Consider the following 24,579-nt stretch of genomic DNA (forward strand, 5'->3'; position numbering starts at 1 on the left):
CTTATAGCGACATAGGAGGGGCAGAACCCTCTCTTAGTCACTATATGAAGACTAATGGAGCTAATGTATACCTCTTAGCTCAGGGGCAACTAAACATTAGGGATGTTAGAGCCTGCAGAGGTGAAAATGGTTAATGGTCAAAAAATATTGCCACTCAGGTATACACAGCAGCTTATCTGGGATACTTGCCCAACATGGCTGGACCACATTACAGGGGCCATTCAGTGTTAGAAAAATTTGGCCACTTTCTGGCAGATACAGCACCACTCTTCTCTCCAGTTCAGGTTTGGAATTAAACTCTATTCACTTCAATGGAACTGAGTTGCAAAACCTGCACCCAAACTGGAGACAAGAGTGGTGCTGTTTCTGGAAGAAAGTGGCCATGTTTTTCTAATGCTGGATAACCCCTTTAATCACAGTAATGCTGGAACTTACTAATATAATTTGCTTCAGTTCACAGGTTTCAGCAGCTCTGCCTGCTGTCAGTGAATAGGAACATTCAAATATTAATGGTTAAAACTATGACATACACCATATAGTTCTCACTGTTTGATGTATCCAGTTGACACAATCCTGTTTACGCTGAATACAAGAGCAGCACAATATTAGGGAGTCCTCCTTTTTAAATCTTCATCTCTTGGCCAGAATGGAAGCGACTACAAAGAGCTTCTTTCTTCCTGGAGGACCTGTCCAACCCTACATTACATAGAGGGCACATTGAAATGAATGGATACTGTGTAATACTTCAGTGGTGGCGCTGCAGGGATTTGTACATTTTCTGCCAGGTTTTCAGTTGTACAAAGCTAGTGGCCCCTTTTGACAAGCAGATTCCCAGTTGTTGACAGCAAATGGAGATCCGCTTACCTGGAAATCAACTGGTGTCAGAAAGTTAAATAGATTTGTAATTTACTTCTATTTAAATATCTCCAGTGTTCCAGTACTTATCAGCTGCTGTATGTCCTGCAGGAAGTGTTGTATTCTCTTCAGTCTGACACTGTGCTCTCGGCTGCCACCTCTGTCCATGTCAGGAACTGTCCAGAGCAGTAGCAAATCCTTATAGAAAACCTCTCCTGGTCTGGACAGTTCCTGACAGAGACAGAGGTGGCAGCAGAGAGTACTGAGTCAGACTGGAGAGAATACGCTACCTCCAGCAGGACATATGTGGTGACCCACAACTGGTGTTTCTAGTTTGGACACCTGTCGTAAAAGCACTGTACTGTAAAGCAAAGTGGTAATAAAGGTGCATTCTCAGGTTTTACCAAAAGATGTCACTGTATATACACTCACCGGCCACTTTATTAGGTACACCTGTCCAACTGCACGTTGCCACTTAATTTCTAATCAGCCAATCACATGGCGGCAACTCAGTGCATTTAGGCATGTAGACATGGTCAAGACAATCTCCTGCAGTTCAAACCGAGCATCAGTATGGGGAAGAAAGGTGATTTGAGGGCCTTTGAACGTGGCATGGTTGTCGGTGCCAGAAGGGCTGGTCTGAGTATTTCAGAAACTGCTGATCTACTGGGATTTTCACGCACAACCATCTCTAGGGTTTACAGAGAATGGTCCGAAAAAGAAAAAAACATCCAGTGAGCGGCAGTTCTGTGGGCGGAAATGCCTTGTTGATGCCAGAGGTCAGAGGAGAATGGGCAGACTGGTTCGAGCTAATAGAAAGGCAACAGTGACTGAAATAGCCAACCGTTACAACCAAGGTAGGCAGAAGAGCATCTCTGAACGCACAGTACGGCCAACTTTGAGGCAGATGGGCTACAGCAGCAGAAGACCACATCGGGTGCCACTCCTTTCAGCTAAGAACAGGAAACTGAGGCTACAATTTGCACAAGCTCATCGAAATTGGACAGTAGAAGATTGGAAAAACGTTGCCTGGTCTGATGAGTCTCGATTTCTGCTGCAACATTCGGATGGTAGGGTCAGAATTTGGCGTCAACAACATGAAAGCATGGATCCATCCTGCCTTGTATCAACGGTTCAGGCTGGTGGTGGTGGTGTCATGGTGTGGGCAATATTTTCTTGGCACTCTTTGGCCCCCTTGGTACCAATTGAGCATCGTTGCAACGCCACAGCCTACCTGAGTATTGTTGCTGACCATGTCCATCCCTTTATGACCACAATGTACCCAACATCTGATGGCTACTTTCAGCAGGATAATGCGCCATGTCATAAAGCTAGAATCATCTCAGACTGGTTTCTTGAACATGACAATGAGTTCACTGTACTCAAATGGCCTCCACAGTCACCAGATCTCAATCCAATAGAGCATCTTTGGGATGTGGTGGAACGGGAGATTCGCATCATGGATGTGCAGCCGACAAATCTGCGGCAACTGTGTGATGCTATCATGTCAATATGGACCAAAATCTCTGAGGAATGCTTCCAGCACCTTGTTGTATCTATGCCACCAAGAATTGAGGCAGCTCTGAAGGTAAAAGGGGGTCCAACCCGTTCCTAGCATGGTGCACCTAATAAAGTGGCCGGTGAGTGTATTTATGTATGTTGCACAGCTGTAGTAAGCAAAGGGTTATTATTGTATTTTGTGATTCTTTGCACCAATGAGAGGTGGTGTTCTTTTTCTACCTATCTCTACCCTCTTTTCTTCTATACACTCTCTTCTCCACCACTCAGAGGAGCTGTTGCATACACCCTGTAGGAAGTAGTCACATGGGGAGAGGAAGTGTAGGTCATTTTTAGTCAGTTCTTTTCTGATTCTCAGTGGAGCAAGATGCACAGATCAGGCATCCCAGCTGAACTTAGCCAGGAACCTGGCTCTGCCAGGTTTCTTGTCCTGGTCAGACCAGCTGTGGTGTTTGGACACACGAATGGAGAACACAGAGACTTTCTTTCTTAAAGCGACACTTGTCCTCCCTTTAGTGTTTAGTCATGCATCTTGAGCATAAGTCAGAGAACACCTAAACCCATGCGGTGAACATATCTACACAGTGCAGGGCAGTCTTAAACAGAGGAACTGATTTGGATAGAGCAAAAAAGCCATAGTCAAACGTACTCTATCTTCTACAGAATTTCGGGCAGACCATAATACTAAATTGGGTTGGGGCTCTCTACTCCTCTCCACTCCTCTGAACTCTCTACTCAACCAAACCAGCACTACTGTTCTACCTCAGCACTTCAGCAGCTCTCAGTACAGATCCAGTAAAAGCAAGTCTGTGTCAGTTGCGTATTATACTATTCACCTGTATCATCAGAGACTTGTCAGTAAAGTTTTATTTATAGTATTTATGTATAGTATTAGTTTATTTATTCAACTGGGACTCAGTACTATTTGCACCAGCACCTCTATACACACAGGCTACACCGTCCTTGGGTTATTTTCCCCTTTCTGTGGGTGGCGGTACCGACAGTTCAGGTAGGTCATCTCTCCACTCCGGACCACCATAACAAGTGTCCAAGGGACCCATCGCAGGCCACGACCATTGGGGATCAATATAGCCAGGCACTACACAAAGCAAGTATACCATCCCACCTGTGTGCTGAGTTAGCACTGGCGTCACAACAGAACTATCACCGGCCGACTGTACTACACCACTGACCAACCACCACAGAAGTGGCGTTACCAGAAACAACTCTACAGGTGACCGGTCAGACACCACACATATGTCAGCTAATAAGTACTGGAAGACTGGTGATTTTTAAATAGGAGTAATTTACAAATCTATATAACATCATGGCACCAGTTAATTTGAAAGAATTTTTTTTGTTGCCGGAGTACCCCTTTAAAATAACAAGTAATTCGATCTTTTCCAGGTCTAGTAAAAAAAAAAAGTTTCAGAACTTTTCTTTACTCAATGATTAGATTTTATTTACAAACACACAGAAAATCCCAGTAAATCCCCCCTCGGCCTCTGGGCACTGATTAAGTTGTGGCGGTAAGGAGCAGCCGGCAGCCATTTATATTACAGGTGGATAAAGCCGGAGATTTGTCACCCCTCACCCTGTGCTCCATCCTCGGGAAATCAATAAGACTCTGCTCTGCGCTGATATTAACTGCAGGGAATGGAGGCCGCACATCATCTCTGCGCTGCATGGCGGGTTTAGTTTTTTTTTAATCATCTTCACTATGATCTTGATATGTTATTCTACCCCAGGCATTGGGGGGGTCCGTCTGTTCTAGCACCATGGCGGACAGCCTCTATCCTTAGTGCTTTAATACTGTGCATCGTTGGCGCTGTCACTGCAGCGGCAGTCGGTGGCGGTTCCAGCTGTTGTTTTTCCTATCATCAATAATACAGGATACGTAACTTCTCTGCATTCTGCGCATTGAGGAGGAAAATAAATCGTGCTGTGAAAGTGAGAACGCGGTTATCTTAGTGTTATTCTCCCCACCTGGAGAGGAGATTGCAGCGCAGGATGTAACGCCGACCGTATATACACAGCAATGCAAGGAGAGACATTGCCAGAATATATTAAGGTCAAAATCCACTGTGCCACTAAGGGGTTAAACTAAATTCTTGAAGGGGTTAAAAATCGGAAGAGACCCCAGTAATACGTCCTTGATTCGTCCTCTACTTTCATGCTGGTAAAAATTCTATGCAGTAGTTTCATAGTTGTATCTGTTTCTGGGAAAGCAAGGTGGCAATCAGTAAGGCCGCTGTGTCCGTACCTACAGGGGTCACCATTGGTGTTGAGCGGACCTGTCAAACTGTTCAGGTTCTGCAACATTCACAGAACCCAAACACTCAATATTTGATGCCCTGCGGCTGCAGAAGTTGGGTGGTTGTAATTAAAAGGTTGAACAGAGCATTAAATCTGCTGCAGCTCCTGTTCATGTGAATGTAACCTAAGGACCAGTTCACACTGCGCATATTTGTCGGAAATCCCGCCCACCTGCACTGTGTTAAACAGTGTGTATATGGGAGGGCTCGCGCACCTCCGCTCTCCTCGGGCCTCTGCTTAAAGAATTTACATGACATGGAGAGTTCTGCTGCGGAATTCTGCCGAATTTGCTCAGTGTGAACTGGTCCTAAAGCTCCGTCTTTGTTCTGCTCATGAGTCACTGTGTGACTGACGAGTGAGCACAGCTCTGGAGTATAATACAGGAGGTAACTCAGGATTAGTACAGGATAAGTAATGTAATGTATGTACACAGTGACCTCACCAGCAGAATAGTGAGTGCAGCTCTGGAGTATAATACAGGATGTAACTCAGGATCAGTACAGGATAAGTAATGTAATGTAATGTATATACACAGTGACCCCACCAGCAGAATAGTGAGTGCAGCTCTGGAGTATAATACAGGATGTAACTCAGGATCAGTACAGGATAAGTAATGTAATGTATGTACACAGTGACCCCACCAGCAGAATAGTGAGTGCAGCTCTGGTATATAATACAGGATGTGGCTCTGGATCAGTACAGGATACATAGACTCTGCACTGCTTTGGCACATGGCCGGCACACTGGATCAGCCATCAGTATGCTCTTACAGTCTTGCAGTTGTTATATAATGCAGATCCTGAGTCTCCTCTGGACTCGTTGCTCTGTGATGTCTTCAGTCACCGCTTCACCTTTCGTCCTTGCTCCTGTGCTGCCGAGGATTCTGCATTTCTATTATTTCTTCTTTTATGTGAGCATTAACCTTTCCCATCAAGCCATTGCCGTCCAGCACAGCTCTGTTACATCATTCTTGAGTTTGTCACTTAGTTGGCGGCCGTTCAGCCCGGCTGTGACTTAATGCGGTTCTGCAGTGACAGAGCACGACTTGGTGACTGCTGCAGTACATCATCAGCAATTTACACAGGAAGATGTGTGTCCGGCTGGCACCCAACTTTCCTACAGTCCTGAGTGAATTCCTCTTATTCCATGTCTCTGTATAACTAGAGGGATGTGTTTTCAGGAGCCTAGGAGAGTTGGGTTACATCATCCTTCCAGATTCTACAATTGCATAGGTCACAAATAGCTTGCCACCTAACTTTCCAAGAGTTCTTAGTATGAAATCTATAGCTTAGTAATATGGGTCTATGAGAGGTGTCTACATTGCTAGGCCAGTTTGTCATTCAGGAGTCCAGGAAAGCTGAATGAATCATCGGCCAGGTTGACTGTCACTCATTTTTCCAGTAAACCAACAAAATGTCTAATTGTCTTAAATGTCTTAGTGCCCATTGAAGTAAATGGAGCTGTATTGTAATACCACACACAACCTGAGGACAGGAGTGGCGCTGTTTTTGCAAGAAAGTACCTGTGCTTTTTCTGATTCTGGATAACCCCTTGTATGAGGACCTGTCTGACTGTGCTGCTGGGGGTGTAATACACTGACAGACACCTGGTGGGGTATAACTTGAGGCCAGCAAGGGGCAGGTTGCTTATTCCCCCTCCACGGGGGGGGGGGGGGGGGGGGGGGGGGTGTTCACATTTGCTGCTGTGTGTTGTGCAGTCTGAGGGATTATTGTGACCTTTTTCTTCATACATCATCCTTGTTGCTGCGGCCTTGTAGGTCACTGCTTGTTGATGCATGAGAGTATAACCAGCTCCCCGGGTCGCTCAGCGGACTATCGGGGCGTGCAGATAGTCAATGACTACTGATTATATGACAGAACAAGCTGGGGCGGAATCCATCCTTATACTCATCCAAGGCTGGAGATGGTATTAGTGTGAGTGATGCTCAGGAACAGCAAGTGTGTATATGGAAATGATATGGGTGAGCGCTCTGCACAAGCTTTGCTGCAGCAACCACAAAGTGCACCAGTCCCTCATCTTATCATATTATCAGCAGAATAGTGAGTGCAGCTCTGGAGTATAATACAGGATGTAACTCAGGATCAGTACAGAATAAGTAATGTATGTACACAGTGACCCCACCAGCAGAATAGTGAGTGCAGCTCTGGAGTATAATACAGGATGTAACTCAGGGTCAGTACAGGAGAAGTAATGTAATGTATGTACACAGTGACTTAAATTTGATGTAGCTTGATTCTACATATAAACAGTAATATGGTGATCAGCGTTGGATGTCGCCAATATATTCTTAAAAAACAGGTTACAAAATAGTAATCATATTCCTCCCTGCGCTGCCACAGTTCTAGTGAAATTTGTAGAAGCGAAAGCATAAAAAAAAATTATTCACAGGAGCTGAGTTCCATTACCAGCCGCTGAGGCAGGAAATGATCAAAATGTATGCAATTTTCTAGCTGCTCCTGGTTTCTGGGTAATGTGGATACAGGAGTGCAAGATGGATTCTTATTCCTGCACCTCACATCATAAATAAGGAGGGATCTATATGCTGCAATAACATGTCACCCTATGGCTGTGTTTTTGCTTAGTTTCTTTGATTACATGTTTAGAATCTAAATTGTCTTTGGGGGTTTTGCAGTGTGATAAGCACCAGGCTTAATTGGGTTCTTTATAACTATGAAAGACAGTTGCAAAATCATGTTTTTTTTCCAGCATGCTGCTTACAAACACACATCTTTTTAATCTTCTCAGCCATAAACGTGGGAACACAGCCTACTTTTCACAAGCATATTACTACTATAATACTGCCCCCTATGTACAAGAATATACCTACTATAATACTGCTCCTATATACAAGAATATAACTACTATAATACTGCCCCTTATGTACAAGAATATACCTACTATAGGACTGCTTCCTATATACAAGAATATATCTACTATAATACTGCCCCTATATACAGGTATATAACTGCTATAATACTGCTCCTATATACAAGAATATAACTACTATTATACTGCTCCTATGTACAAGAATATAACTACTATAATACTGCTCCTATGTACAAGAATATAACTACTATAATACTGCTCCTATATACAAGAATATAACTACTATAATACTGCTCCTATGTACAGGAATAGAACTACTATAATACTGCTCCTATGTACAAGAATATAACTACTATAATACTGCTCCTATGTACAAGAATATAACTACTATAATACTGCTCCTATATACAAGAATATAACTACTATAATACTGCTCCTATGTACAGGAATAGAACTACTATAATACTGCTCCTATATACAAGAATATACTACTATAATACTGCTCCTATGTACAAGAATAGAACTACTATAATACTGCTCTTATATACAAGAATAGAACTACTATAATACTGCTCTTACATACAAGAATATAACTACTATAATACTGCCTCCTAAATACAAGAGTATACTATAATGCACAAGCAACAAAATAAAAAATCTGGAGCACTCACCGGTGCAGGTAATCTTCAGCGGTTTATTTCAACACATCAACACAGGGAGGGGGAGAGATGGCACAGGTGCGGGAGTGTCTCTGCTAACAACGGTTTCACGCCGAAGCACTTTCTCAAGTTCAGAGCACCAGTACCCTGAACTTGAGAAAGCGCTTCGACGTGAAACCGTTGTTAGCGGAGACGCTCCCGCACCTGTGCCATCTCTCCCCCTCCCTGTGTTGATGTGTTGAAATAAACCGCTGAAGATTACCTGCACCGGTGAGTGCTCCAGATTTTTTACCTTGTTGCTTGTGCCATATACAGTTTCCAGTTTCACTGCAGCACCCCGTTTCATAGTCCAGTGGTCCTACAACATTCACGTCCCAGCGGTCATCCATAGCATAGCCTTATACAGCCGTAGTTAGTAGTGCCGGCCCTATCTTCTCATGTATCCATAACTACTATAATACTGCTTCCTATATACAAGAATATAACTACTATAATACCGCTTCTGTATACAAGAATATAACTACTATAATACTCCCTCCTATATACAAGAATATAACAACTATAATACTGCTCCTATATACAAGAATATAACTACTATAATACTGCTCCTATATACAAGAATATAACTACTATAATACTGCTCCTATATACAAGAATATATCTACTATAATACTGCTCCTATGTACAAGAATATAACAACTATAATACTGCTCCTATGTACAAGAATATAACTACTATAATACTGCTCCTATATACAAGAATATAACTACTATAATACTGCTTCTATATACAAGAATATAACTACTATAATACTGCTCCTATATACAAGAATATAACTACTATAATACTGCTCCTATATACAAGAATATAACTACTATAATACTGCTCCTATATACAAGAATATAACTACTATAATACTGCCCCTATATACAAGAATATAACTACTATAATACTGCTCCTATATACAGGAATATAACTACTATAATACTGCTCCCTATATATAAGAATATAACTACTATAATACTGCTCCCTATATATAAGAATATAACTACTATAATACTGCTCTTTATATACAAGAATATAACTACTATAATACTGCCCTATATGTGCAGGAATATAACTACTACTATAAATCTGCTGTATCATTATTTTATAGCATTTGTAGTTTTGTACACTTGTCACCTCCAGAATTTTTGCTGAGATTTGAAAATCCCATCTCTGAACCATTGTTTGTACGGCAAGTACATGGTTTGTTTAGACGCTCCATTCGGATGATGTGATTCCCTCCTTAGTTGGTTTCCCTGTGGAGCCGGTAATTGGGTTGGAGAGCTACAGAATTGGATACAATGAGTAAATAAGACGTCTGTAGTGAGGCTGTTAGTGCAGAGTGTGTAGAATGCCGCCATCGTGTGCTGAGGAAACCTCTCGTGTCCTGACATTCACATTATCAGGATCATTAGTAGAATTAGTTAGCGGCTGATCCTTCCTCCGGGATAATACACAGGAGACGCTTCTTAGCATTTCTTTCCTTGGTTCGAAGCAACTTTTGCTTTAAAACAAATGAAGTCTTCCCAATCTTTTAATATCTTTAGCCTTGGGTGAGCATTTTCTTCTTTCCGCTTCTGTCGTCTGTAACCATGGCAATGTCCTTTTTTTACAGACCTCGGATAACATGAAGGTGCAATTATGGGTAGTAGCGTCCAGTCACAGGAATCGATCCGGCAAATTCCTGAATGATTGCAGCACTTTTCAGACACCGGAGGCACTAAGTGAAAAGTTTAGTTCCCTTAAGTGCTACACACGTTTAAAAAAATATTTTTAGCCTAGTTTTTTTTTTTTTTTATCCTTTACATGAGCAGCATATACACAGCACAATCTGAGGGAAAAAGAAGACAAGGAAATGTTGGCCTATTGGCAGCATACTCGGCAGCTTTTGTGAAAATTAAATAGGCTCTGGGTTCATTTACACAGATTATCTGCCAATGATTTGAAGCCAAAGCCTGAAACAGACTATAAACAGAGATCAGGTCATAAGGAAAAGCCTGATATTTCTCCTTTTGAAATCCATTCCTGGCTTTGGCTTTAAATCTTTGGCAGATAATCTGTCAGAAAATCTTTCTGTGTAAATGGACCCTCTGTCGTTTCGATTAACATTGCATAAATTAAGGGTACAAAAATAAGAAACTGTAATATATCTTATCAGACAAAAATACTTCTTTCTCCTTTTTTGAAGCATCATCCCTCTGAAGCATCATCAAGCACTCAGAAAAATCATCTTAGCAAAGACTTTTTTTTTACTGCTTACGACTTGCTCAGGAATTGGTTTACAACGAATACAAGCCTATGGGAGGGGGGTGCCTGGGAACACAGAAATGCTGCAGAGCGAGAGAGAGAGCGAGAGAGAGAGAAGCAGCTTAAAGGGGTTTTCCAGCGCTACAAAAACATGGCCACTTTTCCCCCTACTGTTGTCTCCAGTTCAGGTGCAGTTTGCAATTAAGCTCCATTTACTTCAATGGAATTGAGTTTCAAATCTCCACCCAAACAGTAGGGGAAAAGTGTCCGTGTTTTTGTAGCGCTGGATAACCCCTTTAAAGCAACTTCCTAATTGATTTCAATGGAGCCGCGTCATAGAGGGGCGGAGGATTCCTCCCACTAGGGGCGAGCCGCCCCGCCTCCAGTGCTCCAGCCTGGGCTGGTGCACAGTAATAGACCAGAGCCGTGTGCAGGAACCAGGCATCCTCACACCGGGGCTAGCCTAATCATATGCAACAATTAAAGGTACATTCGCTGTAAGCAACAGATTAGAACCAGACATGAATTTTTCTAAATTAAAAAAAAAAAAAACAGCTTTGTAAATAGTTTTGAACACAAATCAGTTACTGTACGATGATCTAGGTGTCTCTATGGTAACAGACTACAAACACGTTGATCCTGTAGTCGTGGTCTGTCCTATCTGTTCTAGTTTCGATATCTGTCATATCTGAGGCTATGGTAAGGATGCCATTTTTCCTTAATAATTATCTAAATTTTCTTCCCCCCCCCCCCCAGAGAAAATCAGGCAGAGATATGCAGACCTTCCTGGGGAGCTGCTCATCATTGAGCTGGAGAAGGATAAGAACGGACTGGGACTCAGCTTGGCGGGTAATAAGGACCGATCCCGGATGAGCATCTTCATTGTGGCCATTAATCCGGATGGACCTGCAGGAAGAGACGGGAGGATCTGGGTGGGGGATGAGCTGCTGGAGGTAAAAAAGGTTTTTCTTTTTTATAAATTTTGTAATAATCACTGTTCTGATTGGTTGCCTCATCGTCCTATGTCAGTAGTGTTAAGGGTAAGTCACTGCTATACACAGGCAACAACCTCTCTTCTGGCAGACACTGTATCACACATAATATACTTAGATTCATCAGTTAAGCAGACAGTATAATGCACAGTATGATAGGCTTAGATACACCTGCCCTTCAGATTGTATCTCGCATTATAGGCTTAGATGCATTGGCTCAGCAGACTGGACCACACATGAAAGGCTTATATATAGCAGCCTAGTGAATGGTTTCACATATGTTAGGCTTAAATGCGTATTCTCAGCACAGTGTATTACACATCATAGTGTTAGATGCTTAAATTCGTCAGACAGTATTATATCTGATAAGCTAAGATCAGAAAATATCACACCTGGTGATAGGTACAGACACACCAGGCCCGGACTGACAATCTGGTGTACGGGGCAAGTGCTGGTGGGCTGCTCAGATTGCTGGTCCCTAGGTTGACTGTTTCGCTGTATATTTACTTTATGTAGTGGGACAGTAACTATTACAAAAGCTCAGTAGAAAGTATCAGCGCTGACAGGCTTAGATACGTCACTGAGCAGACAATATCAAGAGAATACCCATTGATCAGCAGAGATTACTACGTATAAAAAATATTGTATGACACATAATAGGTTTAGCTATACCAGCCCAGCAGAGAGTATCACATGATAAGCTTAGATGCATATTCTCAGCCGAGTATCACATAGAATATTCTTAGATACACCGCTCTGTATGACAGTACACTGTGATGTGATTAAAATCCTGCCGCCTCCTCCTTCTCCCTCTGTATAGAATACACTTCGGAGTCGGCTTCCCCATAAATGAGCCTGTAAATTGCTCTGGTTTATGGATTTTTGAATCTGATACATTTGGGATCCTGGCGTGATGATCTTCTGTAATTGCTTCAATTCTCTGTATTTTAGTCAGAATATACAATTACTATATATATATTCTATATACTATAGGTTCCTGGGGAACTTACGGCCTTCAAGTGTTGCAAAACTACAATTCCCATCATGCCTGGACAGCCAAAAATGAAGCTTTGGCTGTCCAGGCATGATGGGAATTGTAGTTTTCCAACAGCTGGAGGGCGGCATTGAGCCATATAGAATGTTTATCCCATATAGATATCGCATGCGGATAATCCTTGAAGATTTAAGTGCCCTCCAGCCCAGGTTTTATAATAACCGTATAATGCGCTTTTATAAATTGGATATTCAGGTTGTGTAAATGTCGGCTGATGGCAGAGACGGAACGAAACAGATTAAAGAAACATTTCATCATATTACACAATGCAAAATCTAAGCCGGGAGGTAGCGGAGTATAGTAGTACCCCCAAAAAGCATTTACACCCCACCAGGGCCTCTAGAATGCTGTTCTGCTTTTTTATTATATGTACTTATGTGTTTGAAGCTGCTTTATGGTGGTATTGTTCTAGCACTGTATAGTGGTATTAAACTTGCACAGTATGGCATAGTGTTCTAGCATTATTTGCTATTATAGTACTGTATGGCGGTAGTATTTATTCTAGCACTGTATAGTGGTATTATTTCTTCTAACACTCTCTGGGAGGTATTATTTATTATAATACTATGGTAGCCTTATTGAATCTACCACTGTATTGGGGTATAATTTATTCCAGTGGAGTTTGGTGGTATTATTTATTTCAGCTGCGTATGGTGGTATTATTTATTCTCACACTTACGGAAGCTTTAGACCTTACATACGGATGATGTGCAACGGAACAGATTATCAGAACTCATGTATCATGTATCATTATGCTGCCGAGACCTCCAAAAATGTTAGTGTCACTGTCGTTTAAATTATTATTATTTTTTTGCAGAAATCAATAGTCCAGGTGATTTTAAGAAACTTTGTAATTGGGTTTATTAGCCGAAAAATGCATTTTTATCATGAAAAAGCAGTTTGAAGCTCTCCCCCCCTGTCTTCATGGTTTTCTATGGAGAGGGGAGCGGTGGAGGGAGATGAGGCACCAAAACAGGACAACAAAGGGTTAATTTACAGCTACATCTTGGGCTATCTCCTCTGAAGTCAGCACTGACCTCTGAATACCGGCTTTCATACAGGTCCTGCTGAGTAATCCTTTGTTCTCTGCTCTCTGCTGGTGACTAATCTCCCTCCTGCCCCCTCCCCTCTCCATAGAGTACACAGGGCTCAACTGATGTAAAAGAGTCGAGATTTCCTGATAATGAGCAGTGAATGAGAGAGTGGAGGAGGGGGGGGGGACCTGGGGAAAGTCTTTTTGAATGCAGATAATGGCATATTTGCCTAATAAATCCAATTGCAAAGTTTCTTAAAATCGCCTGTACTATTGATTTCTGCAAAACAAACAAAAAAAAAACAAAAAACACGACAGTGACACTTTAGCTCTTCGCGGTACTGTACTGACTCAGTCGTGTGGCTGTGTCAGTACAGTGCCAGGAAAATTATAACTGTTCCGATAATCCACTCTGTTGCACACCATCAGCATTGTTGTTATGTCACTGTATGGCACTGACTGTTCTATATGACAATTTGTTAGCCACTGTAGGGTATAGTTTTTGCGTACTGTATAACCGTACAGGCTGGGAGTAGTAGTTACACCACAGGTCACAAGCTATTGCCCTATGGGGCAGATCCAGGTAATGGTGTCATACCGGGTAAATACTTTTCTTAGTCCTTTTCGCCTTTTTCTAGTAGTATATGGGCCCTAAGGGAAAATCCATTTTGCATCGAAGATGTCATTAGGTCGTATACAGCAGTCAGCAGTTTATACATTGCAGCTATCTAGCTCTGCTGAAAGGTCGCTTGGCCTATAATCCTCTGTAACGTTTATAGAAAGTGACGCGTCACCATTAAGCTGCCTTTTATTGCATGTCACTGGCCTGATCTCTCCTCCTGGGCTTTAGGTAAGTGCAGGAAAGGTCACCCCTCTATTATACATACCTCCGCAGCTCATGCACAGCCTCTTGAGGACGAGGAGCTGTCAATCATCAGTGGGTTTCCTTGGCCCCGGTTCAAGACGTAAAACGCTGATTGACTGTTCTGCCTCCCAGGAGAGTTGTCCAGCCGACTCTACGTTACAGGTGAAGATGCTCTGGAGCTGGGTACATTGTGTTCTGCTTTATAGAAAGCACATGATGTCGGGGAGGAAAGAAAAACAGGGCTCCAAAAATGTGTAAAATATTGTACAATAAACAGTAATGTAGCTAGTGACCCCAGATTACCAAATACATAAATAATTAAAGGGGTACTCCAGAGGAAAAAAATGTTTTTAAATCAACTGGGGCTAGAAAGTTATGAAGATTTGTAAATTACTTCTATTTAAAAATCTTAAGTCTTCCAGAACTTATCAGCTGCTGTATGTCCTGCAGAAAGTGGTGTATTTTTTTCAGTCTGACACAGTGCTCTCTGCTGCCACCTCTGTCCATGTCAGGAACTGTCCAGAGCAGTAGCAAATCCCTATAGAAAACCTCTCCTGCTCTGGAAAGTTCCTGACATGGACAGAGGTGGCAGTATAGAGCACTATGTCAGACTGGAGAGAATACACAATTTCCTGAAGAACATACAGCAGCTGATAAGTACTGGAAGGCTTACAAATCTAACTTTCTGACACCAGTTGAGTTGTTTTTTTTTTTTTTTTTTAATACAGACCTCAAACCAAACCCCCTTACATGAATACAGACCCTTTAACTATGGCTATATAGGCTATCCTAAACAAATACAGACACCTGATCAGAGCTGAGACCAGAACCCTGGACACTGGCATTATAAATTGCACCATGATAGGCCCAGGTATAGAGTTTGCATGGGGGTCTGGGTAGTTCAGGTTATGTCTTTGTATACACTGGTAGGAATTGTTCTTTACGTTTCCCGGATTCTCCCGGACCCAGTTACTTGCGGGCTCTTGAGTTTCTTACATCTCGTAGTTTTCATAATCTTGTTACATTAAAAGTACAAAGAGAAAGGCGTCAGACAGCAGTGGCCACCTGGGGCAGCGTAGCTCTGGAACCATGCTCCGCCGCAGCTGGTGAAGCTGCTCACACTGGGACTGGGATGGCGGCTGACCCGGTGGACGCTCAATGCTTTCCCTTTTATTTTTATTCCAGCTGAATAACCAGATTCTCTTCGGAAAAAGTCATCAAAACGCATCAGCGATTATCAAGTCTGCTCCCTCCAAAGTGAAGCTGGTGCTGATAAGGTGAGTGATTCTGGGGATAGTACTTGCGGTACTTGTATTATTACTGGAATCTGTACATTGGGAAACAACTTATTTTAAAGGGGAAGTAACTACATATTCAATAAATGGTGATGTGTAAACTATGATCGAGGATTCTGTAGCTTTAAAAATGGTTATGGGAGAAACTTTGTTTAGCAATGTGCGGTGTCTTAATGACCCAGTTCCTAGTGTCCAGTGATTTAGTGTCCCAGTCTTTGGGTGTCTAGTGGTTAAATGTACTTGTCCCTGGTGTTCAGTAGTTTGATGCACCAGTCTTCATTGTCCAGTGTTCTGATGTCCCAGACCTTGGGGTTTAGAGGTTGGGATGCACCAGTCCCCATTATCCAGTGGTTTGATGGATCAGTTCCTTGTGCTCAATGCTTGGATGCCTCAGTCCCCACTGTCCAGTGGGTTGATGCCCCAGTCTATGGTATCCAGTAGTTTTGTGTTCCAGTTTTTGCAGTGTTTGATTCACCATTCCCCATTGTCCAGTGGTTTGACACCCAAGTCTTTGGGGTCTATTAGTTGCAATGCACCAGTTCCCATTGTCCAGTGGTTTGATGGACCAGTTCCTGGTGCCCAGTAGTGGTTGGATGCCTCAGTCCCCGTTGTCCAGTGGGTTGATGCACCAGTCTATGGTGTCCAGTGGTTTAGTGTTCCAGTTCTTGGAGTCTTGTAGTTGGAGGCACCAGTCCCCATTGTCCAGTGGTTTGATGGACCAGTTCCTAGTCCTTAGTGAGTTGATGCCCCAGTCCTTGGGGTCTAGTTGTTTGCTACCTCAGTCTCTATTGTCCATTGGGTTAATGTACCTGTTCCCTAATCGTAAGTGGCTTGTCCAGTAGTTTGCCTGGGGTCCAGTAGTTTGCCTGGGGTCCAGTAGTTTGCCTGGGGTCCAGTAGTTTGCCTGGGGTCCAGTAGTTTGCCTGGGGTCCAGTAGTTTGCCTGGGGTCCAGTAGTTTGCCTGGGGTCCAGTAGTTTGCCTGGGGTCCAGTAGTTTGCCTGGGGTCCAGTAGTTTGCCTGGGGTCCAGTAGTTTGCCTGGGGTCCAGTAGTTTGCCTAGGGTTCAGTAGTTGGCCGTACCAGTCCTTTTTTTGAGTGATTTGATGCACTAGTCCTCTGTGTCTTGTTTTTGGTTGCTCTTCATGGCTTCCATAGCATGTGGCTCCCAAATGTATGTTTGTTATAATATGGTGCTTTCCCGCGTTAATGGTCGCTTTACGATAAGATGATGCAGAACCCCATGGAGGATCTCCCCGCAGACCTTAATTCCATTAACACCAAAATTACTTCATAAGGAAAAAAAACAACAAAAGCTCTTGTTTAAAAATCTAATGAATTCTCAGTTTCCATAAAAACTTTCTCCGTATTGTGCGCAGAGATTTATTATTAAGACGTCTCGCTGCGAGAGATCAAAAGACCTAATTTAGCATTTAAGTAAGCGCCTTAGTCAGCAGAACATTTGCATATCTTAGTCGCGTTCCCTTTGTAACATCCCTATGAAGACTTTGCGTGGACGAGGGGGAATATTACTAAACTAAGGATAACTCCACTTAACGTCCCGGAGACTGGCTGTACCTCAGCCAAGGCCATCAGCCCTTTCACTATCCTCCATCTTTGTCATCTTATTTTCCACCATTCTTTACACTGCAGTCCTCTATAAGATCAATGACTCCAGCTTAACTGTACTGTCTGTTGGCATCAAAGCAAAGGTTAAACCCCCCTTCATCAGAGGCCTATGCTGCTACTCTTTATAAAGCTGCCTGGTTTTGTTAGAGTAACCCTTTAGAGTGGTGACATGGTGATGTTACTGAGCCCATGAGAGAGGTTCCTGTTCAAAGCTATTTCTCCATCTCTACATTTAAAGAGGTACTGGTGTCCGAAAGTTATATAGATTTGTAATTTACTTCTATTTAAAAACCCAGAGTCTTCCAGTACTTATCAGCTGCCGTATGCCCTGCATAGTGGTGTATTCTCTCCAGTCTGACACTGTGCTCTCTGCTGCCACCTCTGTCCATGTCAGGAACTGTCCAGAGAAGTAGAAAATCCTCATAGAAAACCTCTCCTGCTCTGCACAGTTCCTGACATGGACAGAGGTGGCAGCAGAGAGCACTGTGTCAGACTGAAGAGAATACACCACTTCCTGCAGGGCATACCGAAGCTGATAGTACTGGAAGACCTTAGATTTAAATTTAAATAGAGGTAAATTACAAATCTTTCTGACACCAGTTGTTTTAAAAGATTTTTTTTATGGAGTACCTCTTTAAGGCTATGATCACACAATGTATATTTTCATAAAACCACGTCCCTTGTTGCACATTGCAAAAGCGGCTGTAATTATTACAAAAATATACGTTACCTTGCCGTCTATGGGATCCCGGCTGGAGCTTATACATATAGTATACACTCTGGCCGGGATCCCTAGCGACGCCACAAACGACTGACATGTCTTTCAATAGCAGCCGCAGAAAACCCTGTCCGTGCACACTATGGAGTGAGCGGCTCGGGCTGCACGCTCCATAGTGTGCTGTGAAAAGTTCTGATGCTGGCACGCACAGATGTGCCCGCATCACAACTCTGCGGTGCTAAAGATCATCCGTCCGATACTGCAGTACCGGCTGTGATGATCTTTTCAGAGACCAGCTGTTACGTGGCCTGGCCAGGTCACGGAACGGACGGTCTCTTACAGTGTGTGAACATAGCCTAAGGCTGCAAAGGTGCAGAGCTGAGCTGTTTGCCAGTAGTAGATATACATGGATTTCCTTTCCCTTACTTGTCTGGTCTATCACAAGAGAGCACAGCACTTGCTCCTCTCTGCTATGCTAGCCTGGCATTGTGCTGGAAAACTATTTACAGTATACTACTATAGATGGTGTGTGGATGAAGGGGTTACTGATGCACTGGCAAAAAGAAAAGAGACCGTAGCAGCACAGCAAGGAAGAGATTACACTACAGTGGTGCCTTGGATTACGAGCATAATTCATAATCCGGGACCGTGCTTGTAATCCAAATTTACTCTAAAACCAATGCAAATTTTCCCATAAGAAATCATAGAAAAGCAGACAATTGGTTCCACACCCCAAAAATAATGATTTATTATTCAGAATAACATGTAAGACAAATGAAACAAACATTCAGAAACAGCAGAATATGTGATATTATAAGTTATTGTACAGTAATGGAGAGGATGGGAAACACAAGGGCTGACAGAGACTGCGGGGAGCATGAAGGAATGAGCAGGGCAGATGTGGGCACATACATGCAGCACTCTCTGTCCGGGGAGAGAGGGGTTACAGCTATGGAGAGTCCTATCCCCTGATGTAAGCCCCAGCCCAAAGTGGATCTGCTATGATTTGGAAGGTGAGGGAGACTTCCTGGGTCAGAGTACCCCACTATACAGACCATGCCCCTCCCCCACTCGGAATCCCACCCAGTACAGGGAGCTCTTAAACCAAAGCAATGCTCTTAAACCAAGTCACAATTTTGAAAAAAAACTGTGAGCTCTTAAACCAAAAGGCTCTTAAACCAAGGTACCACTGTATATACTAAACTACTACTGAACAGATGAAAGGGAAGTCTTGATTTAGCTTCTATTAACAGTACAGATTCCCTGGAGGATGAAGCCCTCCTCTATGCTTTACTCTACAGCTCTGCTCGTTTACATTGACCTGTGTTAAAGTTGATAAGGAATAAGTTATAAGTTGATGGACGGAATTTCTAGAGACTTCTTTTTTCAGTAGGGGCTTCTACTTTGATGACCTGCTCTTATATATGGGAGAGTTGCCCCATTCTTTACCCTGCAGCCCTGCTCCACCTGGGGGCAGCTATGATCAGCCACTACAGCTTGGCCACTTCATGTATGAGCATCCACCATGATGTGGACAGTCAGGCGGAGTGTATGTTCCTCTGCCTCGGTCCTCCTTCGGGGAGCCCTGAGACATTAGTCTTCTCATTAGCTCTATGGATTTCACCCTCCAGAAGAGATTATGAGGGAGCTGAACCCGTCCTCCTCCTAATTGTCTCTAGGAGGTTTTGTGACAAGGAAATTATTAGAACGGACTGAGCACGCTGAAGTAGTTTTGACGTCTCAAGCGTCCTTGTCCTCAGGTCAGATGATGTTAGCGTTTCCTCTGCCCGCATCCTCGGACGTGTTCTTATTGCTTTTTTATCTTCTTTAGCACTGGGAAGACCATTTAAAGGAAAATTCCACTTTAAGGTGACATTTCACATCTATCATCACCATTAAGAGCTGAGTGCATTTCCTTTCGAGATGTTGGTAATTTTCTCTGTTCACATTTAAGAGATAAGTTCAGCTGGTTGCTCCTTGGAATCTGTCGGCAGCCACATATACTCTGCTAAGAGTCATGTGACCTACTTGGTCTCAGCTCCCACAATGCACTGCTAAAACCAGAACGTCTGTCCAAAAGGAGAATAAGATTACAAGAGAAGTATTTATATGGCATACAGCATATCGTAGCTTGATCCTGTGGAGAAGTGGTCTTCAATCTTCTGGTAACTACCACTCCCAGCATATCCAGACAGCCCTTGGCTAAACCAGCACTGTGACATTTTAGGATTAGTGGGGGTCCCAGAGGTCTGACCCCTATTGGTCTTAAAGTGATTCCATATCCTAGTGGAAGGTTTCCCAACCTATGGCCCTCCAGCTGTTGCAGAACTACAACTCCCATCATGATGGGACAGCCATTGGTTAGATGAGCACTGTAGAACCATCTAAGAACTGGTGACGGTTCCAGGTTCTGACCCCTACTGATAATATAAACCTGCATATCCTAGCACAGTTTCCTACCCTGCGGCTGTTTAACTCCTGCAAAACTACAACTCCTATCATGCTGAGACAACCATTAGCTAAACCATCCCTGCACCAGCCTCTTCAACCTCATGACTGCTGGCGGTCCCAGAGATCTGACTTTTATCAGTCATAAAGTCATTGCATTTCCTGACACAGTGTTCCCCCACTTGTGTCTCTACAGATATTGCAAAACTACAACTCCCAGCATGCATGGACAGCTGTTGTCTGAACCAGCAGCATTTTCACTTTCCAGATCAGGTCTGACCTCTATCGATCATAAAGTGATGGCATATCTTGGGTCAGTGACCCCAACCTGTAGCTTTTAACTACAGTTCCCAGCATGCCTAGGGAACTAATCCAGCACTGCAGCACCTTCATTCTTAGGGGCTCACAGACTTCTATCAATCATAAAGTAGTTGCATATCCAAGCTCGGTGTTCCTTAACCTGTACTCCTCCAGCTGTTGCAAAACAGGTGTACACCTACACCTTCACCTTGTAGCACCTTTATTCTCGGAATCTCTGGGGCTCCCTGAGCTCTGATCTCTAGCAATCATAAAGTGGTTGTATACACTAGCACAGTGTCAACCAAGTTACGGCTCTCCAGCTGTTGGGAGCTGTAAAATTACAGCTCCCAACCTGCTGGGAGTTATAGTTTGGGCCGTTTGGGGATTGATAGGTTGAAGACGACTTTTATATGTGGTGCATGCCCCCAGTGATTTGGTGTCGGAGGATCGGCCGGTCACTTGCTAGATGGTAGTGTGTGATGCGACTCTGGTGTTGGTTGGCCAAGATACAGCCGGACCTTTTAAGATGTTAGTTTGTGACTTCAGTGCCAGTGAGGCACACAGATGTGATGGCACGCCTGCTTTTATTTTAGAAGGCCGGTTGTACCCTTTTCCCCTGTGGACAGTGTCCTACCGGGCTGCTTGGGATACTATCACAGTGGGCCGAAGTGGTGTAGTGACCCTCCCGGACTATCAGAACTGCTACCCACAGAAAGGGGAAATATCCCAAGGCTGTAGTGTATGCTGTGTCGGTGTGGAGTGATGAATCACGGAGTCTCTTTATCATAAATAAGCTTGGTTTTACTTGAAAATGACTTGTGTGCAGCAAGTTATACAGCTTTACTTTGACAAGACAAGTTGCATTTGATATACAAAGAAGCAGAGTAGCAGAGAGGAGGATGTCGTGAGAGTCCCAACCCAAGTAGTACTGTGCTATGCCTGGATGTTAGAGGATGAGGTGGAAGAATACTTAGAAGAAGAGGAGAATACTTGTGCCCGTGTTTTGACTTGTTAGTCTTCACACCACCTTATGCCCACTAAATTTGGGGGACCCGTCCTAGAGGGTGTCACAAGGCCCAGACCTTGTTACCTGGGATGAGCGGATTGCTGAGGGTTCCCTGCTGACAACCACGCTGCGAGATAGAGTTCCTAGGCTTATCGCAACTTTGCTCTATCCGGATCAGTTCCTAGCTTACTGCTGTCTGTGGATACTGTCCTGCTCTGTGACTCTCCTAGTCCACGGCGTGGGTTGAGGTTGTCTCTGAATTGTCCTCTCTTGAAAGGAGTTTAACACAGCATAGTGTTGTGTAGCGTCACTGAGAAGAAAACTGTTAGATGTGTCCTGTCTTGCTTCCTACCCATACGGGGTTCTGAATAAGACTGAACTGAGTCGAGGACCTTGTAGAGGGCCAGGGCCTAAAGAGGACCACTGTAGAGAGCTGTCTAGCTTGCGTCCTTCCTCTACAATGTCCAGCTTGAAAGACTCATACACTTCCTCCACCCATGTGACTTCCTTCCTGTGAGTGGGTGAAGAGTGCAATAGAAGAAGTAAAGAATGAGGTGATAGGAGAGAAGAAGAACAGATTCCCATAGGTTCGCAGATCCATGTGACGTACAAATAAACAATAACCCTTTACACACTTCAGCTGTGCAGCATCTGAATACAGCGACATCTAGTGGTGAAATTTTATCAATACCTTTATCACCACTTCTACACAATAAGTACAGATTTTTCTGTAACACCCGTGGTAGGACACCACATAAACAGAGTCAAACCATGATAAAAGTTTGCTGTTTCTTCCCCCACAGATACAGCAACCCTCTTAGACTATTCGCTTTGGAGCCACTTCTGAAAAGTAGACGCCCCCACACTTTTTTTTATTTTTTATTCTGGGTACCCCTTTAATTCTGGAAATGAATGGTGGTCACATAACATGCTGAACCGATGTGTCTAGTCTGATACAGCGGATTCTCCCATCCTGACCGTACGCTCACTGATGTATCTAGTCTGATACAGCGGACTCTCCCATCCTGACTGTACGCTCGCTGATGTGGAAGCGTTTTGTTTACAACATAACTTGCTGTAAATTGGCATTCATCTCATGGCGTCTGCTCTTCAGGCGGCGGGCCTCTGATGATGATTTTACACTCCTTGGTCACAATATGATTTACCGTCAGGCTGCATTTGATAGTGGAAACGTATTGTCAGCCATGAAATGACAGCGCATTCATCCTCCCTTTTATGTCTGGTAAAAGACAATGTTTTGGCAGTCGTAGGCCGTGACCCACATTATTATATAACACGCAGAGGTTCTCTGCGTGGTTGTCTATACCTGGGATAGCTGAGTAACGTCTGCTGCCATAACTGTAGATTTCTCATTTAGGACACTAGGAAAGCTGTAAGCAGGGCTGGCTCCAGGGTTTTGTGGGCCCTTGGGCGACAGAGCCTTAGCGGGCCCCTTTGTGGACCACTCACGTGGCGACAGTAAAATAGTAGGGCCACCTTATAGATGTCCTCCTCTGCTGAACAAACATCTTAGGCACGTCAACACCTTCCTCTATACAAGCTCCCAACAGTAACTGGACCCTCTTTGTGCCTTTTAAAGTTATTTCCTTTCTTTATGCCTTATTCTGTGGTTAGGATCCCATCTGTAGTTGAGCCCCCTCTTCTTACCCCTATCTGTAGCTGTCACCCCTCTTAGTTCACATATCTGTAGTTAGGCCTCCTTTCTGCCCCTCATCTGTAGGTGAGCCCCTTTGGGCTTCAATCTGCATTAAAGTGTCACTGTCAAAATTTTTATTGCAGAAATCAATAGTCCAGGCGATTTTAAGAAACTTTGTAATTGGGTTTATTAGCCGAAAAATGAATTTTTATCATGAAAAAGCAGTTTGAAGCTCTCCCCCCTGTCTTCATGGTTTTCCTATAGAGAGAGAAAGTAAAGGCAGCAAAAACAGGACAACAAAGAGTTAATTTATATTCACATTGCAGGCTCTCTCCTGTGACAGTCAGCCCCCACCTCTCTGACCACTAATTAGGGCTCTGAATAGCTCCCCTGCTGTGTTACCCTTTGTTCTTAGCTCTCAGCTCTCTGCTGCCCGCTAATCTTGCTCCTTCCCCCTCCCCCCTCCCCCCTCCCCTCCTCATAGACCAGACAGATCCAACTGATGAAAAAACAGTCGAGATTTCCTGATTCTGAGGAGTGGATGACAGAAAGGAGAGGAGGGAAGGACATGGGAAAAGGCTTTTTGAATGCAGATAATGTCATATTTGGCTAATAAACCCAATTACAAAGTTTCTTAAAATCGGCTGGACTATTGATTTCTGCAAAAAAAAAATTTACGACAGTGACACTTTAAGGTCCCCTCTTTTTGCAAAAAGAACTTTGCCCTTATGAACTGTGCCACTGCCCCCCCCCCCTCCCCACAATAAACTCACTAACCCCCTAATAAATTGTGCCACTGCCCCCCAATAAATTTTACCACTACCCCCCCCCCCCCCCACACACACACACACACACAACACACAAAATATTGTGCGGAATATAGGAAATATGTTCGGGAGCACCACACTAAATATACAGTCCCAGAAATCAGTGTTTCCCAAGAAGTGACTCTTCAGTTGTTATCAAACTATAACTCCCATCATGTCCTGCTAACAGTGCATGATTGGAGTTGGAGTTTTGCAGCAATTGTAGAGTCAAATGGTCTCTAAACACCCCACAAAACACTGCCCCACTCCCCTTAGTACACTTACCATCTCC

At 43.5% G+C, this 24,579-nt stretch overlaps 1 protein-coding gene across 6 annotated transcripts in view; it reads left to right on the top strand.

Moving 5' to 3' along the window:
- The window catches only part of PATJ (PATJ crumbs cell polarity complex component), a 179,515-nt gene that overhangs the window by 106,067 nt on the left and 48,869 nt on the right, over window positions 1-24,579 (top strand). For all 6 annotated transcript variants that reach the window (XM_069981340.1, XM_069981334.1, XM_069981337.1 and 3 more), the window contains 2 exons: window positions 11,244-11,440; window positions 15,617-15,708. In XM_069981340.1, coding sequence (XP_069837441.1) covers window positions 11,244-11,440; window positions 15,617-15,708 — 289 coding nt within the window. The remainder of the gene's footprint in view (window positions 1-11,243; window positions 11,441-15,616; window positions 15,709-24,579) is intronic.

The sequence above is a fragment of the Dendropsophus ebraccatus genome, chromosome 8, assembly GCF_027789765.1.
Source record: "Dendropsophus ebraccatus isolate aDenEbr1 chromosome 8, aDenEbr1.pat, whole genome shotgun sequence".
Taxonomy (NCBI): domain Eukaryota; kingdom Metazoa; phylum Chordata; class Amphibia; order Anura; family Hylidae; genus Dendropsophus; species Dendropsophus ebraccatus.